A 16,271-nucleotide genomic window follows, 5' to 3' on the forward strand; every position below is an offset into this window, starting at 1 on the left:
AATTATTTAGATGACTTGCACACTTGCATGGAGTGCGACCAATATATCCTTAGGGATAAGAATTATCTAGAATAGTTTTGTTAAGACCCATTTATTAAATGAGTTATATTAAAAATTATTGGGATATTTTCAACCCATTTAATTTAATATAATAAATTAATTATTTTCGTTGGAAAATTCGGTTTTGTAGTTTTAGTGATAAAAATTGGTTTTGTAGTTTTGGCCGAAAACTCGAATTTTGGTTTTGGTGAGAAAATTTAGTTTTCCGTTTTTAGCAGGAAACTCGATTTTGCGATTTTGACGGAAAAATTCGATTTTATAATTTTGGCAAAAAAATTCGATTTTGCAGTTTTGGCAAAAAACTCAATTTTGGACGAAAAAACTTGATTTTTCGGTTTGATTTAATTATTGTTAAAAAAATCATAAAATTAAAACAATTCACAATTAAATCAGTAAAGTAATAGTTTAAATGAATCTAAATGAGTTTAAATGGGTATATGGAAATTTTTTGGATTCTAAATGAATATTCTTAATAGACTTAGTTTTAAATGGGTCTAAACGAATATAAGTTTTAAATGGGGTCAGTTTTAAACAGAATATATTTAAATGGGGTGGGTTTTATCATTTTAACGTGCGGTTCCGAAATGTGGATTTGTACATTTATATTGATAAGTATCATCGTATGAGCAGGCTGTGTGGGTGCGTGGCCATCTTACTGGTAGTAATGAAATGGACTCTCTTTTTATGTTATCTACTTCCTGGCCGAAATCGAACCATTTATCAACAGTAACAGGCTTTTGGTATTTGAGTAGGTTCTATAAATTGTTACTTTTTTGGTAGATGCAGATCTGGTGCGATATAAAAGGGCCGTCTTATATTTGGCATTTTTTAATTGATGAAGGTCACTATAGTTTTTGTCGTTTTGAAAAAAAATACCATGTCACAAATAGTGAGGATGTTACTTTTTTTAAAACCACTTTGTTTTGAAAAAACGTGATTCATTGGGTAAAATTGAAAGCGAACTACCATTTAAGGCAACTCTGTGGTCAAAATAAGGCAGCTCAGACAAAGACAGGGGGTACATCGGTAACTTCACGTAAAATCCTCCTGATCGAAACGACTACAATAAATCTGCGTCGTCGGTTCGCTCTCTTTTATTCAACTCAAGAAGTCTCCGAAACTCAATATTCAACATCAACGGAGAAGAAAGAAGTAGGAAGAGAGAAAGAGATGACGAGCAAGACTCTGGTGATCGGGGCGACGGGTTACATAGGAAAAGTCTTCGTCGAGGGAAGCGTCAAGTCCGGCCACGCCACTTTCGCTCTGGTCAGAGAATCCTCTCTCTCCGATCCCGTTAAGGCCAAACTCGTCCAGAGTTTCAAAGACCTTGGCGTCACCATACTCTACGTACGTTGACTATTTTCAACCCTTTCTCCTTCGTCTCTTTAAAAATACAATCTTATTTTTTATTCATTGCCATGATTCAATGTTTATTCGAATTGTGTACAGTAGCACTTTTTTTCGTGTGAACACTCTCAAATTGTAACGATCAGATTTTAAGCATAATAGTGCCAACCAAACAGTCTCTAGACCTTTTTTTTTTAATGAATAGATTAGTCCAATAGTTGATCTTAACCACGTTGACTAGAGTCTGATGATTCACAACAGGGAAGCTTAAATGAGAAAGAGAGCTTGGTGAAAGCGATCAAACAAGTAGATGTCGTGATTTCTGCTCTAGGTCGAACCCAGATTCTAGATCAGGTCAACATCATCGACGCCATCAAAGAAGCTGGAAATGTCAAGGTCCGCTTTTCAACCTCTTTCTTTTCTTTTGTGTATAAGATACATCCATTTTTGAATTAACATGAGGCTAATAGATTGAACTGTACATTAGTTTTGTCCGAATGTCACTCAATTTTGTGACTTGTCCGAATGTCACTCAATTTTGTCTTTTAGACTTTGTTTATAAGACTTTGTTTATATTAGTGAACAAAAAAAAGACTTTGTTTATAGTGATTTTCTTCAAGTTGAGCTAACTACACTTGGTTATAGACATGCACATTACATCCATACTTTCTGACAGGATCAAGAAGATGCTTAATATAAGATTTTCACAACGAATTCTTTTTATTTTTATTTTTATGCAGAGATTCTTACCTTCGGAATTTGGCAATGACGTGGACCGTACGGTGGCCATCGAGCCGGCGTTATCGGAATTCATCATGAAAGCTCAAATACGTCGTGCCATAGAAGCCGCGGGGATACCTTATACGTATGTTGTCACAGGTTGCTTTGCTGGCTTTTTCGTACCTAGTTTGGGTCAATGCCACTTGCGACTCAGAACTCCTCCTACTGACAAAGTTTCCATCTACGACAGTGGCGATGCCAAAGGTACTCTATACACCCATTTAAAGTTGCACACTCACTTCAGTTAACTTGTCATCATTATAGGTATGAAACTCTGATTCTTTTTTTTCTTTGTTGCTAGCTATTATCAACACAGAAGAAGACATTGTTGCGTATACAATGAAAGCTGTTGATGACTCGAGAACCCTCGACAAGATTCTCTACGTCCATCCACCCAAGAACATTGTCTCGCAGAACGATATGGTCAGTTTGTGGGAGAGAAAGATCGGTAAGACTCTGGAGAAGATTTATGTTTCAGAGGAAGAACTTCTCAAAAGCATCCAAGGTGATGATCACTTTTACTATACAAACGTATAATAATCAAGCAAACGTATTTACTAAAAGTTTCTTTTCTTTTCACTTGTGCAGAGGCTCAGCCTCCAATGGATTTTGTGATGGGTTTGATCCATACAGTACTAGTGAAAGGTGATCTTACCTCCTTCACTATAGACCCTTCCGTTGGAGTGGAGGCTTCCGAGCTTTACCCTGATGTCAAGTACACCAGTGTCGATGAGTTTCTCAACCAGTTTGTTTGAGACACAAACAAACAAACCTCCTTTTATGTTGCATTTTAATAATCTGAGATCGATTACATTCGAGTTTTTTAGACGCTAATCTTTTAATTCAAACGATCCTTATTATTTGATTTGATACACAATAACAACAACATAAACAGGTCCAAGAACATTATTTTACTGATATAAGAGAAGATAGACCTTGAACCACATCATCATCCATCACACAACAGATGGAGGAACTAGTAGTACTTGACATCAGGGGTTGACCTTGTGTTCCCATCCTGCTATCACATACTTCTCCTCGGTCTTTGTTTTCTCAAAGGAGTCGAGAGAGAACAACGCTTTCATGTAGCCATGAACATGAGGCAAGCTCTCGGGGACGGACCAGCTTTTGTAGTGTCCGAGAGCGACCTTGAGATGGTAAAGCTTTGGTGCTAAGCTAAGATCCACCGCGCTGACTTTCCCACCCGCGATGAAAGGACCGTCATGAGTCTTGAGGTGAGCCTCGAGAGCTTCAAGCTCATCGAGCAAGGCCTTCTCGGATCCGTCGCTGGAGTCTTTGCTCTTCAAGAAAGTGACGAAAGCGCCGAAGATTTTGGATCCGACGGAGGCAAACTCGGGAGGGGTTTTGAGAGATGGCTCGGGGTACTTCTCCTCGAGAATGCCGGTGATGACGTCGGAGTCAGGAACCCACTTGTCGTCGTTCTTAAGCACTGGTACTTTCCCTTCAGGACTAATGGCTAAGAACCTGTGTCATTAAATATATAACCAAAGCCGGTGAATCAGTACTAATCATCAATGAGTAGGACAGGTGAAACAAGGTTAGATTCGATGATGTAAGGTAATTAGGGTGAGAGAAACTGACCATTGAGGTTTGTCGGAGACGTTAATGAGATGCATTTTGTAGGGCAGATTCTTCTCCTCGAGGGTGAGAAGAACCCGTTGGCTGAAAGGGCCTGAAACGACAAAAAAAAAACATTTGTATTACAAATTTTAACATTTCGAAGAGCATCAAAGATAAAATAAACTTGCAAAATCAAAGCTTTAAGGAAAATAGAGAAAGAGAGGGAGAAAGATGTTTACAGTCGCCGAGAACATCAGGGGCACCAACGGCGGCTTTCACGCAGACTTCGAGAGCCATCTTCTTTTTAATTTTATTTGGAGCGATGGAATAATGATCGAGTTAAGCAGTGCCTTTAAATAGAGTCCTCACACACACACACTCTCTTTAGTGAATCAACCAAACCAGTGGTCCATTATTGCGGAGGGACAATGTTATCTTTTTCCACGTGATGTGCGTGGCAAGAGACACGATATGGAGTTTTGAATCGTGTCGGTAAGGTTATCAACTTAACCACAACACTAATGCAACACACACACAAATTGTTGTATCTCGTGATTCAGATTTTTTACTAATTGATCCAATAAGAATGATCAACGCGTCAGATGGGAATATTTTAGCGTAACTGTTAGGCAGGCCTTCAATTTTATATTAAGCACATCCCGTTAGATTCAGATTCCAGAAAATTATCAATGGTTCATTTATTTATTATTGGTTCAGTTAGACATAGCGGTTTGGTTGAACCAGAATAAACCAATCTAATTGTGGGGATTCGCCGTTCCAGAGTATATTCCCTTCACTTCTACCATCTTCCACTTCGTCACCGAGTCCTGCCGGTTAACTCTAGCTCTAGGAAGGTGAAGACGACCAAATGGGAACCCTAAGGCAGAGCATTTTACTCCGTCGGATTTTGGATCCGTCAGCCTCTCGATCGCCTCGGGTGTCTCGCCTTCAAAGGCAAAAACTGCTTTCCAGAGAGCAACGTAAGCTTCAATGCAGCTCTAGATTTTTCACTCCAATTTCAAATTCGTATGAAAGAGAAGCGTCTCTTAAGTTACAGTTGATTAGGTTTAGACGTCTGGAATTGATGTTTTTGTAGGTAGTCGTTATACTAGATTTGAATAGCAGAGGTGATCAAGTCCATGTAGTATCCAGGCATCGGACATTGCTGAATGTATTTGATAAGGGCTCCGATTGTGGATACGGAAGCTTTTGTTGCACCAAGCGCATCAGTCATTGGCAACGTTCAGGTTGGAAGAGGATCATCTATTTGGTGTGGATGCGTACTACGAGGTCAGCAAGCCCTCTAAAGCTTCAGTGTTTAGTGGTTGACTGATTTGGTTTCTTATATAGTGACCGAAGTTTTGTTTGATATATATATATATATATATATATATATATATATATATATCATCTACATCTCTGTATCCTTAGCTAGGTAGGTCAACCGAGCAGAGAACGAATGTATGTTCTTTAGTCTTCTTTTATGGTGTAGTGATGAATAAGACTATAAGACTGCTCAATGTTATGCTACGATTATACTGCAATCTTCTCTTGATGAAACGTATGAGTATATGATATCCACTTTTATCGAATTTGAGCTGGATTTTCAGTGCCGGTATGAGTTCTTTCTTTCTTTTCTGTGATGCTTTTCTTTAGGGTTATATGGTTTTGGTTAGGCCTGGGCATCCGGGTCTTCGGGTCGGGTTCGGGTCGGGTTTTATCGGGTCCGGGTCTTTCGGGTCTTCGGAATTTAGACCCATATGGGTATTTATAATTTTCGGGTCGGTTCTGGGTCGGGTCTTGTCGGGTCCGGGTCGGTTCGGATCTAGAATTTCAGTACCCGTAAAACACCTATAATATTCGGGTATTGTTCGGATCCGGGTCGGTTCGGGTATATAAAACCCCAAAAAACTCGAAATACCCAAACTGGACCCGAAAACTCGAAAAGTACCCGAAAAAACCATAAAAGTACCTGAATATTTACCCAAAATCAGACCTAAAAACTCAAAAAATATCTAAATATCCAAAATATTTTCTGAAAATCTAAAATTACACTCGAAATTTGAAATTATACCCCAAAATACGAACCTAAAACTTAAAAAAAAATTAGAAATACCAAAAATATACCCAATCACCCAAATATACCTAATATATAAAATAAATCTCGGGTATTTTGGGTACCCGATCGGGTTTCGGTTCGGGTCCGGGTCTTACCCGAGACCCGCGGATCCAAAATAAAAAGACCCATATGAGTACTTATAATTTTTCGGGTCGGTTCCGGGTCTGGTATTTTCGGGTCGGTTCTGGATCGGGTCCTCAGGTCCGGGTAAAATGCCCAGGCCTAGTTTGGTATTAGGTTGTCCTTTCGTACAGACTGCAGTTATTGGTACTGTATGGTTAAGCCTATTACTTCTTACCAAGAAGCAGTGGACTAACATACACTCTAAACTTGCTCTTTTTTTTATTCTGCGCAGGGGATGAGAACACCGTTAGTGTTGGATCAGGAACTACTATTTAGGACAACTCACTTGTGCGTGTGGTAAAATCAAACTTAAGCGGGAAGGTGCCTCCAGCCATCATCGGAGACAATGTACCCATTGGTTAGTGGGAATCTCTTGCTATTTGTTTTGCAGTTGTCTGATAATTCATGCATCTCTGCTAAGCATCTGGGATATTGTTTTAAACCAGATATATTACAGGTCATAGGTGCTGTTTTGCATGGATGTACTGTTGAGGATGAGGCCTTTATCTGGATGGATACGCCACGATCTTGACGGTGTTGTCGTTGAAAAGCATGGCTTGGTTGTTGCTGGTGCGCTTGTTCGACAAAACACTAGAATCCCTTCTGGAGAGGTATACTTTTTCCTAAAAGTTTGTATTATCATAAGCTCATTTGTACTGAAATACTTCTATTGCTACTTAGACAGCATAGGGTATGTCATTAACAATGCCATTTCTTGTAAGACAATCGTCTCTAACGCTGAGATTATCACGCTGAGATTATCAAGGATTAGATGCGAAGTTGAAATGCAGTTTTAGTCTAGGAATTCTTCTCCTCTGTCTGAAAAAAACATAATTAATCCACTTTCGGATGAAGTAATAGAAGCTCAACTTTCATTTTAAAGACTTATGATCATGTTTGATTAGGTCAAAGTGCATTTTAAACAATGAGGAACACTCTTCTATTTAGTATTAAGGGTTTACCAGCATGTGAATACAAAAGCGTGCTTGTATCTCATCGTAACTGATTCAACTCCTTCGAAAACCAATGTTTACCGACAGATTTAACTTTTATGTTTTAACATATTTGTCTATAAGGACTCAGATATGGGGAGGAAACCCAGCAAAAGTGCCTCAGGAAGCTCCGTAATAAGGAACCTCACGTTGCAGAGAATGAAAAGCCACTAAATGCGGTCGAGTTCGACAAGGGTCTGCGCAAGAGGTATGCTCAAAAAGACGAGGAGTATGAGTCAATGCTTGGTATTTTCAGAGAAACTCCACGGACCTTAAACGCCCTAACAACATAGAGCCTGATAAAGAAGCCATGCGTTCTTCAAATGTGAACTGATTTTTTTGGGGTATGCTTTCTGATCGAAACCTTATTAGTATGAGATGTCTCAATAAAGATTATGTTTCGGTCTCTGGTTTGAATAATGGCAAGTAGAGTACACTAGAGTAGACTAAATGTCCAGCTTTGCTCGACTTTTTCTTCATGGTTTCTTAGGGAATGGTCTTGTCAGGAGAAAAAACTTTGGATGCTATTACTTTGGTTTGAAAATAAGAATCAAACTAGATTAGGACCCGCCCTAAAGGGCGGAAATTGATTTGTCAAATTTCAATTAATAATATATGGTATATATAATATGTGTATATAATATTATATATATTTTGTGTAACATTTATATATATATATACATATTAGACATATATATAATATTTTATTAAATATATATAGAATTTAATAGTGTTATAATTTGTGTTGTACTTGTTATTAGTTTGTATTTAATCTTCTTTTATTTTTAGTATAATAATTTGCCTTGTCACACCTTTTACCTTTTAACTTATACACATAGTTATGCATTTTTCAAAAAAAAAATTTATACACATAGTCTCGTAAAATGTAATATATAAAAAACATATTTAAAAAATCTACTGACCATATGCCACCATTATTTGGTTGTTTGAACAAAAAAAAATCATGTTCTTGTATAACTATGTATGTTGTGATATGATGTAGGTGAAGAGTAAATATATGGAAGTAAAGTTAGTGATACGAACATGAACCTATGTTGGTCTATGCCACAATTATTTGGTTTTTGGAAGATCAATGAGCATAAGCATACACGGTCTTTGTATGCTTACGTTGTAAATGAGTCGGATATTTTTTCTCTTATGTCTGGAATGATATAGAACTCGTTGATTTAAGAGTGATTCAGTTTTATATGATCTAATTAGGGCTGGGCAAAAAATCCGAACCCGAAAAACCGAACCGAACCCGATCCAAAAAAGTAGCACCGAACCCGAACCAAAATTGATTAAATATCCGAACGGATTCAAAATTTCGGTATTTAAAGAACCGAAACCGAACCCGATCCAAACCGAAATATTTTGGGTACCCGAATGTATCCGAAATAAATTTATATACTTGAATATATACATTATTTTTATATATAATGTATATTAAAAATATTAAAAATATATAAGATACCTTTTAATTTTCCAAAATACTCGGAAAATATATGCAAATAGTCAAAAGCAAATGTTTAAAATAGCTAAAATATACTGAAAACACCGAAATAGTTAAATATCTATTGATTCTTATCCAAATATTCAAAGAAAACTAATTTATGTGTTAAATTAAGGTATTTTGGCATATATGTTATGAAAATTTATATGTAATATATTATCTTTCTTATAGATTTTGAAAATTTAAAGTATATAATAAATTTTGAAAATTTAAAAACATTTTAAATGGGTTATCCGAACCCGAACCGAACCCGTAAAGATCTGAACCGAACCCGAACCGAAATTTAAAAATATCCGAATGAGGCTGAAATCTTTGACCCCGATAATCCGAAACCCGAATGGACTGAACCGAAACCCGAATGGGTACCCGAACGTCCAGTCCTAGATCTAATTATATTAAAAGATTAACCAAAAATATTATAAAAGTGTTACTGGTTAGGTTTAACTAATCTATGTTGGTTAAGATTTGGTTTAATTTAAGTTGGTAGGTTGCATTGTATAGGAGACATCATATATTCTAGCAACAATTATGAAAGAGTCCAAAATTTAAATGAGAACTTCAAATAGTAGATAATCCCTAAATTAATAGATTAGATGTTATGAAAGATGAGGAGTGAGTGAGTAATAATAGACTGATATGCATGTGCAAATTCATGTGCGCCTATGTTGCTATGAAGAATAAAGATCCAAACCCCTTAGATACATTTTATATAATTTCTACAAAATTATTAGTGGGGTTGATGGTATTGGTACCGTGAATTACGCTTGCTTGGTCGTCTTTTTTTTTTTTGTGTGTGAAAATAAAAATCAAATCTTGTATCGTCTCTTTTTATTATTGATTCGTCTCTTTCTTTTTATCAAACGGCGTTTCTTTTCTTGAAATTTCTCTTTTGGTAGTATTTTTGTCTTTGTTTTCTAGCTTTTTGTTGCCGTTTCTGCAGGAATCTACCAACCATTTGTTTATAATATAATTCGAATAATTGAATTCTCCCTACTACTACTCCCTTTGTAGATCTCAATTGAATTTAGTGGTCTCTCAATATTCAGAGCTCGAAACAGGGACACTCTATGGAGCTAAAATATTGGGGCACTAGATGATTATGATTGTGTATAGAATTGGCTTCAACTTTCATGATTGTTTGTGTACGTAAAGTGTTCAAGGTATGATGAGTGTAGCATTCATTGATTGACATTTCAAGGAGCAACTGAGGCTAATTGTATATAATCAAATCCGTAGCTAATAATATCATAAGCAAAAGAAAGCCGGAGTTTGCATATGATATGATATGATAAACATTTAAATAAAGGTAATGGGAAATTGTTTTATATTGTTTTTTTTTTGGGGGGTCGAAAGTAATGGGAAATTTGTTATCTTTCTTTTCTAATAAGCGGCGCCAATTGCAATGCGTGGCTATAGAAGCTTCAACACACTCAATGACACGAATGAATAAATCTTTAGCAGGGAAACAAATCCAGAAAAAAGCGTCGTTATCAGTTACTGTATATTATTTGATTTCGGTAGGGGTAATCTCGTAAATAATCGTTATTAACCTGTCCTCTTCTTCCTCGCCTAGTAGTCACCGAGTATAAAACTGAGATTTAGCCAATGCAAAAATATCGGGCAAGGCCTTATCGAGTGCACAACAAGAGATACAGAGCGAAAGAGATCTCATCAGAGAATGGTAGCGGAGGTCTTGCCCAATAATAGCCAGGAAGCTCATCCTCCAGTGGTACTTGGACTCCAACCAGCAGCTCTTATCGATAACGTCGCTCCCGTCGATTGGTCCTTACTCGATCAAATTCCCGGTGATCGTGGTGGCTCCATTCCCGTAAAGCCCCTCTTAACTCTGTTTCTGTTTATTTTTGTTGTTATGCGATGTTCTCATTGGTTTAGGCTAAGATTTTTTAATCGAATTGTATCAATCTGTTTTTTTTTTTGGTAGGTGCAAAAGGATGAGTTAGAGCATATACTGAAAGAGCTTAACACACATATAAGTGCGGCTCCATTAAAGAAGATGGCTGGTGGAAGTGTGGCTAATACTGTTCGAGGATTGAGTGTTGGGTTCGGTATACCCACGGGGATCATTGGGGCTTATGGCGACGATGAACAAGGGCAGTTGTTTGTGAGCAATATGGGTTTCAGTGGTGTCAGTATCTCAAGGTTGAGGAAGAAGAAAGGTTCCACTGGGCAGGTTTATTTTACTCCTGCTCTCAACTGCTGAAATTGCGCCTTCGTTTATTTGGAAAGAGTTGGTTTTGAATCTTCTTTTAAAATTGTTTTAGTGCGTTTGCTTGGTTGATGACTCTGGTAATCGCACAATGCGACCATGTCTCTCCAGTGCTGTCAAGATTCAGGTTTGTTTGTCTATTCTCTCCTTTTTGAGGAGTTTGTAGTTACTTACAGTGAATGAGATATAGGATGGTGAAAGCTAAATTCTCTTTTCCAGGCTGATGAGTTAAGCAAAGATGATTTCACTGGCTCTAAGGTTAATACCTAGCTAGCTCTTCTATTCTTTCTTTTTCAATACCAAGCATTCTAAAACAACAATGTTTGATGGTATTGCTCTGTTACAGTGGTTGGTCCTAAGATATGCACTTCTTAACTTAGAAGTAATTAAAGCAGCTATTGGATTTGCCAAGCAAGAAGGTCTTTCTGTTTCTTTGGATTTAGCTAGTTTTGAGGTTAGCTTTTGAGACTTTACTAATGATTAAGCATTTCAGCTTGTTTCGTTTGAAAAAAAATAACTAAACATTCTTGTGATTAGATGGTCAGGAATTATAGATCAGAGCTGAGACAGCTTCTGGAGTCTGGTAACATAGATCTTTGCTTTGCTAACGAGGATGAAGCAGCTGAACTGCTTAGGTAATCCCATGTTACTATATCCCATTGCAAAGATCTACTCTGTTTCTTTTTTCTCTTCCACATTTGTTTAAGTCCACAACAGTATACTCTTACACTCGAGGTTGTGAGTTTCAGGGGTGAGCAAGAAGCGGGCCCGGAGGCTGCTCTTGAGTTCCTAAGCAGGCATTGCAGTTGGGCTGTGGTAACTTTAGGCCCTAAAGGCTGCATTGCAAAACATGATAAGGAGGTTTGTCTTTTATCAAAAGTAAAAAAAAACCTTTACGTTTCACTTAGACTTAATTGCTTTAACCTGCTTGTGAGGAAAATAAAGCGGTAGTTCAAATTGCGATATAAAAGCTTAGATCCTTTGGTCTATAATCTTAACTCATAACTTCTTGAACAGGTGGTACAAGTACCGGCCATAGGTGAGACAATAGCTACTGATGCCACGGGAGCAGGTGACCTATTCGCCAGCGGGTTTCTGTATGGATTGATAAAGGGATTGCCTTTGGAAGAGTGTTGCAAAATGGGATCATGCAGTGGGGGATCCGTCATCCGTTCTCTCGGAGGAGAAGTGACCCCAGAGAACTGGCAATGGATGCACAAACAGTTGCAGTTGAAGAACTTGCCTGTTCCTGACATTCGCAACTGATGATCAACTAGCAGATTCTGGCTTTCAAATTTCAAGTGATTACGCCTTAAACAGGGCCGTTTCATATTTGAATTACTCTTATGCTTTTATGTTCTTCACAGAGAATCTTTCAGCATGCATTGTATCTGTACTGAAGTCTCACTTTAATTCAGTAACATAATTGGTTGTTTCCAAGTTTATACGGAAAAGAGTAAAAGGGCTTTATAAGGTTTTAGGGTTAAAAAAAAAAAAAAAAAAAAGGTTTTAGGGTTTAAGTTTTACTATGGCTCACAAGGATCAATTTTTCGGCGGCCGAAAGGAAGCATGAAAACAGAGAAGTACCTTGTTATTAGTCCATTTAGCTGAAAAAATAGATTCCACGAAGTGAATTCTGAGTTTGACATGATTGAAAAGCTAGTTAGTGTTCAGGGAACAGGCGAATCATATAAGAGCATTAGTCCTTAGAGGCGAAACATGCCAGCATAGACCGTAACTGTTATCGTCAATGGATAGAGCTTGTGCTAATAATCTGATTGCATTTGTGAAGTTGTAGCAATCAATAGTGCAAGTTAGTTGTATTTCTATCAGTAAACATATACAGGCCTAACTCCCGATAACCGAAAGAACCGATTCGATAACAGTTAGTAAATACAACTAACTTGCACTATTGATTGCTACAACTTCGTATAGAACAAGTTGCTTTCTTGTTCCGGACTGATCGATGGCCACCTTCCCAACGTAAATGAGTACAAGAATCAACTTGTTAAGGATTTTCCATGCGCAAGATTTATTTTAATAATAATGTGACGTTTTGGTAATAATAATATATGCAGGATTTACGTCTGAAAGACTTTTCCAATGAGATGATTGATCATTATCATTATGAAAACAAATGAGTGCCATCGCTTAGGAAAATTGCTGAGAGGTTTATGTATGATCCAACCGAAGCTGTCGAAGGAAACAAGCTGACATCATGTTTTGTGGACTTTGAAGTAAGAGAATTAAACAGTAATTGGTTTTCGATAAGAGAAGGACGTTACAGAACAGCAAGTACAACAGCATTGACCGTGAAACCCACTAATGAAGTAAGTTGCTACTGTGATTTCTAGTTTTAATTGGCTTTGTTGGAATCCTTTAACAAAGCCAGTTTCGTAGCCCCTAGTAAGTTGTTACTGTGATTTCTAGTTTTACCAGCTTTATCTATAATCTGTGAGAACAAAGACAAACCTAGGGGTTGGTGTTTGGTTCTTCGGTTCGATTCGGATCGGTTCTTTTGGTTATCAGGTTTCTCGGTTCTTGAAATTTAGTAACCATTAAAAAACTAAGATCATCGCCAAGATTCTTGTGGCACGGCTTAAACCTCTACTAGAACATATTATCTCACCAAATCAGTCGGCTTTTGTTCCGGAGAGACTGATCTCTGATAATATAATCATTGCGCATGAGATGGTGCATGGGTTGAGAACGCATGAGAGGATATCTAAGGAACATATGGCCATAAAAACAGATATGTCTAAGGCATATGATCGTATTGAATGGTCTTATCTGGAAGGACTGATGTCGGCAATAGGTTTTTCATGAAAAATTCAGAGCTTGGATCATGTTCTGTGTCCGGTCAGTGTTCTACACGGTTCTTATAAATGGTGAAGAACAGGGGAAAGTTGTGCCAAGTAGAGGTCTACGACAAGGGGATCCTCTGTCCCCTTTTCTGTTTGACCTCTGTACGGAAGGGTTAACACATCAACTGAATGAGGCTGAGAGGAGAGGAGAAATCACGGGGATCAAATTTGCAGATAATGGTCCAGCGGTGCATCATCTATTCTTCGCTGATGACTCGCTACTTCTGGTGAAGGCGAATGAGGAAGAGTGTAATGTGGTCTGCAAGATACTGAAAGAGTATGAAAAGGTGTCTGGCCAAATGATAAGTTTCTCGAAATCTGCCATTACTTTTGGCAAAAATGTACCGGAGGAAAGGAAAGTCAAGATAAAGGAGATCACAGGGATCAACAATGAAGGAGGGACTGGGAAATACTTGGGCCTGCCTGAGTGTTTTAGTGGATCTAAAGTTGCTATGCTGCAGTACATTCACGAGCAGATGACGTCGAGGTTCCACAACTGGTACGCCTTCTTCTTATCTAGTGGAGGTAAGGAAGTGTTGTTGAAATCAGTGGCTATGGTTATGCCGGTCTTTGCAATGTCAGTCTTCAAGTTGCCTAAGTTGACATGTAGAAACCTTACTAGTGCAATGGCCAATTTTTGGTGGAATGCTCAAGAAGGGAAAAATAAAATGCATTGGGTTTCTTGGGACAGGATGTGTCTTGATAAGGAGGATGGTGGTCTAGGATTTAGAGACTTAGAGAAATTCAATCAAGCCTTGCTGGCAAAACAAGGGTGGAAATTGCTTATGAACCCTGACTCTTTATGTGCAAGAGTGATGCGTAGTAGATACTATCCTACAGGGGATTTTCTTACGGCAAGCATTGGCTCTAGACCATCATATGCGTGGAGGAGTGTACTGTTTGGAAGGGAGTTGCTGGTGAAGGGACTACGACGAAATGTAGGATCGGGGGATACTATCTATGTGTGGATGGATAAGTGGTTGTTCGATTCTGCTCCTATTGCGCCTCTGAGAAAACAGATTTTCTTTGACATTGAGCTGAAGGTAAGGGATCTTATCAATCCACAAACCAAGACTTGGGACAGAGGTAAACTGGAAGAGCTCTTTGTTCCTGATGATATAGCTCGCATACTGAAGCAAAAGCCAGCCTTTGGGAAGGATGACTCGTATGAATGGGTTCACAATAGATGGGGGGCTTACTCAGTGAAGTCGGGATATTGGTTGGCTTGTTCTCTTGATCAGTCTGAAGTTAGGAACATTGCAAGAAGTAGGCCCTCTATTAATGCTGTACGAAGTAAAGTTTGGAAGGTGAAGACTGCGCCAAAAATCAAAGTTTTCATGTGGAAAGCGCTCTCAAATGCTCTTGCAGTTTCAGACGAGTGTTTGGCGAGAGGGATGAAGGTAGACCCTCGGTGTCAGAGGTGTGGGGAGGTAGGAGAATCTATTAACCACGTTTTGTTCACCTGTCCAGCGGCTCGGTTAGTTTGGGCGACCTCAGGGTTTCCTTTTCCATCGAACGGTTTTGAACATGGAGGTTTGTATGCCAATCTTTGGTATCTTATGAAGGCAGGGGAAGATATGAGAATTCCAAGTGCCTTGAGGCGAAGCTTCCCGTGGATCCTATGGATGATTTGGAAAAATAAAAATGCTTTTTGTATTGAGGGGAAGGAGTTTGCAGCAGAAGATACGGTGGCGAAGATTTTTGAAGACTCTAAAAGATGGTTCGATGTTCTAGAGGAGGCAAGTACAGTTGAGGAAAGTAGGAATCGGAGGTTGCTTGCTGGAAAAGGTTGGAAAGCCCCAGAGAGAAACAGAGTGAAGTGTAATATTGGGATCTCATGGGCAAAAGATACTAAGTTGGCAGGGACGAGTTGGATTGTAAGGGGGTGTGATGGTAGAGCTTTGCTACATAGCCGGAGGGCCTTCAATGGAGTATCATCGATCATGGAGGCTAAACGCTTAGGGTTGACTTGGGCTATGGAGAGTATGGTATCTTATAGAATCCAAAGGGTAACTCTTGAAATTGAAGCAGATGATTTAGTTGGTTCGATTAATAAACCAAAGGCGTGGCCAGCGTTTCGAGCGGATGGACTGGAGCTCAGAGACATTCTAAACAAGTTAGTGGATGGAAGAGTGGTTGCAGTGAGAAGAGAGGAGAACAGAGCAGCCTTTTTGATCGCTCGAAGTGTGACAAAAGAAAAGCGAATACAGTCTTATGTGGCTCAAGGTAGTCCCTCTTGGCTTAATGAACTACTTGCGGAGGAAGGTAGAAGAAACACAAGTCGGTAATGGTGATGTCGTGTTTTGCTATCTGGCTGTTGTGTTGGGGGAGGAAGGGTCTTAGGCCTTGGCTCCTGGTTTTCTATGAGTTTTCATTTTGTTGTTTCTGGTGTTTTATGTTTCGAAAACTTGGTCCTTTTTGATTTATAAAACCTTCTCAGAGTTAAAAAAAAAAAAAAGAGTCGGTTCTTGTAAATATCTTGTTAGACATCAGTTGTTTTCTCGCAACATCTAGAGATCACGTTATTACTTTATAAACTCAAAAATATGATACATTATCATGTTTGGTCCAAAAATGTGTGATGCATTATATTACTTGATGCTAAAGAAAATTTTACTCAAGGAAAAAATTGAAAGAAAAAGCAAGCTTGCTAAAAAGATTTCAA

At 38.4% G+C, this 16,271-nt stretch overlaps 4 protein-coding genes across 4 annotated transcripts; 3 read left to right on the forward strand and 1 right to left on the reverse strand.

Moving 5' to 3' along the window:
* Nucleotides 1-1,145: 1,145 nt before the first annotated feature.
* On the forward strand, nucleotides 1,146-3,052 carry LOC108805301 (isoflavone reductase homolog P3). The gene is made up of 5 exons (XM_018577317.2): nucleotides 1,146-1,407; nucleotides 1,669-1,803; nucleotides 2,148-2,391; nucleotides 2,489-2,692; nucleotides 2,776-3,052. Exons 1-5 carry the CDS (start codon nucleotides 1,231-1,233, stop codon nucleotides 2,940-2,942), a joined length of 927 nt encoding a protein of 308 aa, XP_018432819.1. The 5' UTR covers nucleotides 1,146-1,230; the 3' UTR covers nucleotides 2,943-3,052.
* On the reverse strand, nucleotides 3,024-4,207 carry LOC108805309 (glutathione S-transferase DHAR1, mitochondrial). Its single transcript, XM_018577330.2, has 3 exons — nucleotides 4,008-4,207; nucleotides 3,790-3,880; nucleotides 3,024-3,672 (listed from the first exon to the last, which is right to left on the reverse strand). The coding sequence occupies exons 1-3, from the start codon at nucleotides 4,063-4,065 to the stop codon at nucleotides 3,180-3,182; spliced, it is 642 nt and encodes a 213-aa protein (XP_018432832.1). The 5' UTR covers nucleotides 4,066-4,207; the 3' UTR covers nucleotides 3,024-3,179.
* A 1,892-nt stretch (nucleotides 4,208-6,099) lies between these two features.
* LOC108805320 (gamma carbonic anhydrase 1, mitochondrial) lies at nucleotides 6,100-7,551 on the forward strand. Its single transcript, XM_056989426.1, is given in 7 exon segments — nucleotides 6,100-6,154; nucleotides 6,243-6,256; nucleotides 6,402-6,536; nucleotides 6,538-6,621; nucleotides 7,094-7,120; nucleotides 7,122-7,266; nucleotides 7,269-7,551. Coding segments are annotated over 7 exon segments (528 nt in total). The 3' UTR covers nucleotides 7,337-7,551.
* Nucleotides 7,552-10,107: 2,556 nt separating this feature from the next.
* LOC108863022 (uncharacterized) lies at nucleotides 10,108-12,187 on the forward strand. The gene is made up of 8 exons (XM_018637314.2): nucleotides 10,108-10,343; nucleotides 10,458-10,706; nucleotides 10,798-10,869; nucleotides 10,962-11,000; nucleotides 11,089-11,196; nucleotides 11,280-11,377; nucleotides 11,492-11,603; nucleotides 11,760-12,187. The coding sequence occupies exons 1-8, from the start codon at nucleotides 10,194-10,196 to the stop codon at nucleotides 12,006-12,008; spliced, it is 1,077 nt and encodes a 358-aa protein (XP_018492816.1). The 5' UTR covers nucleotides 10,108-10,193; the 3' UTR covers nucleotides 12,009-12,187.
* The last annotated feature ends 4,084 nt before the right edge of the window (nucleotides 12,188-16,271 follow it).

The sequence above is a fragment of the Raphanus sativus genome, chromosome 1, assembly GCF_000801105.2.
Source record: "Raphanus sativus cultivar WK10039 chromosome 1, ASM80110v3, whole genome shotgun sequence".
In the NCBI taxonomy this organism is placed as follows: Eukaryota; Viridiplantae; Streptophyta; class Magnoliopsida; order Brassicales; family Brassicaceae; genus Raphanus; species Raphanus sativus.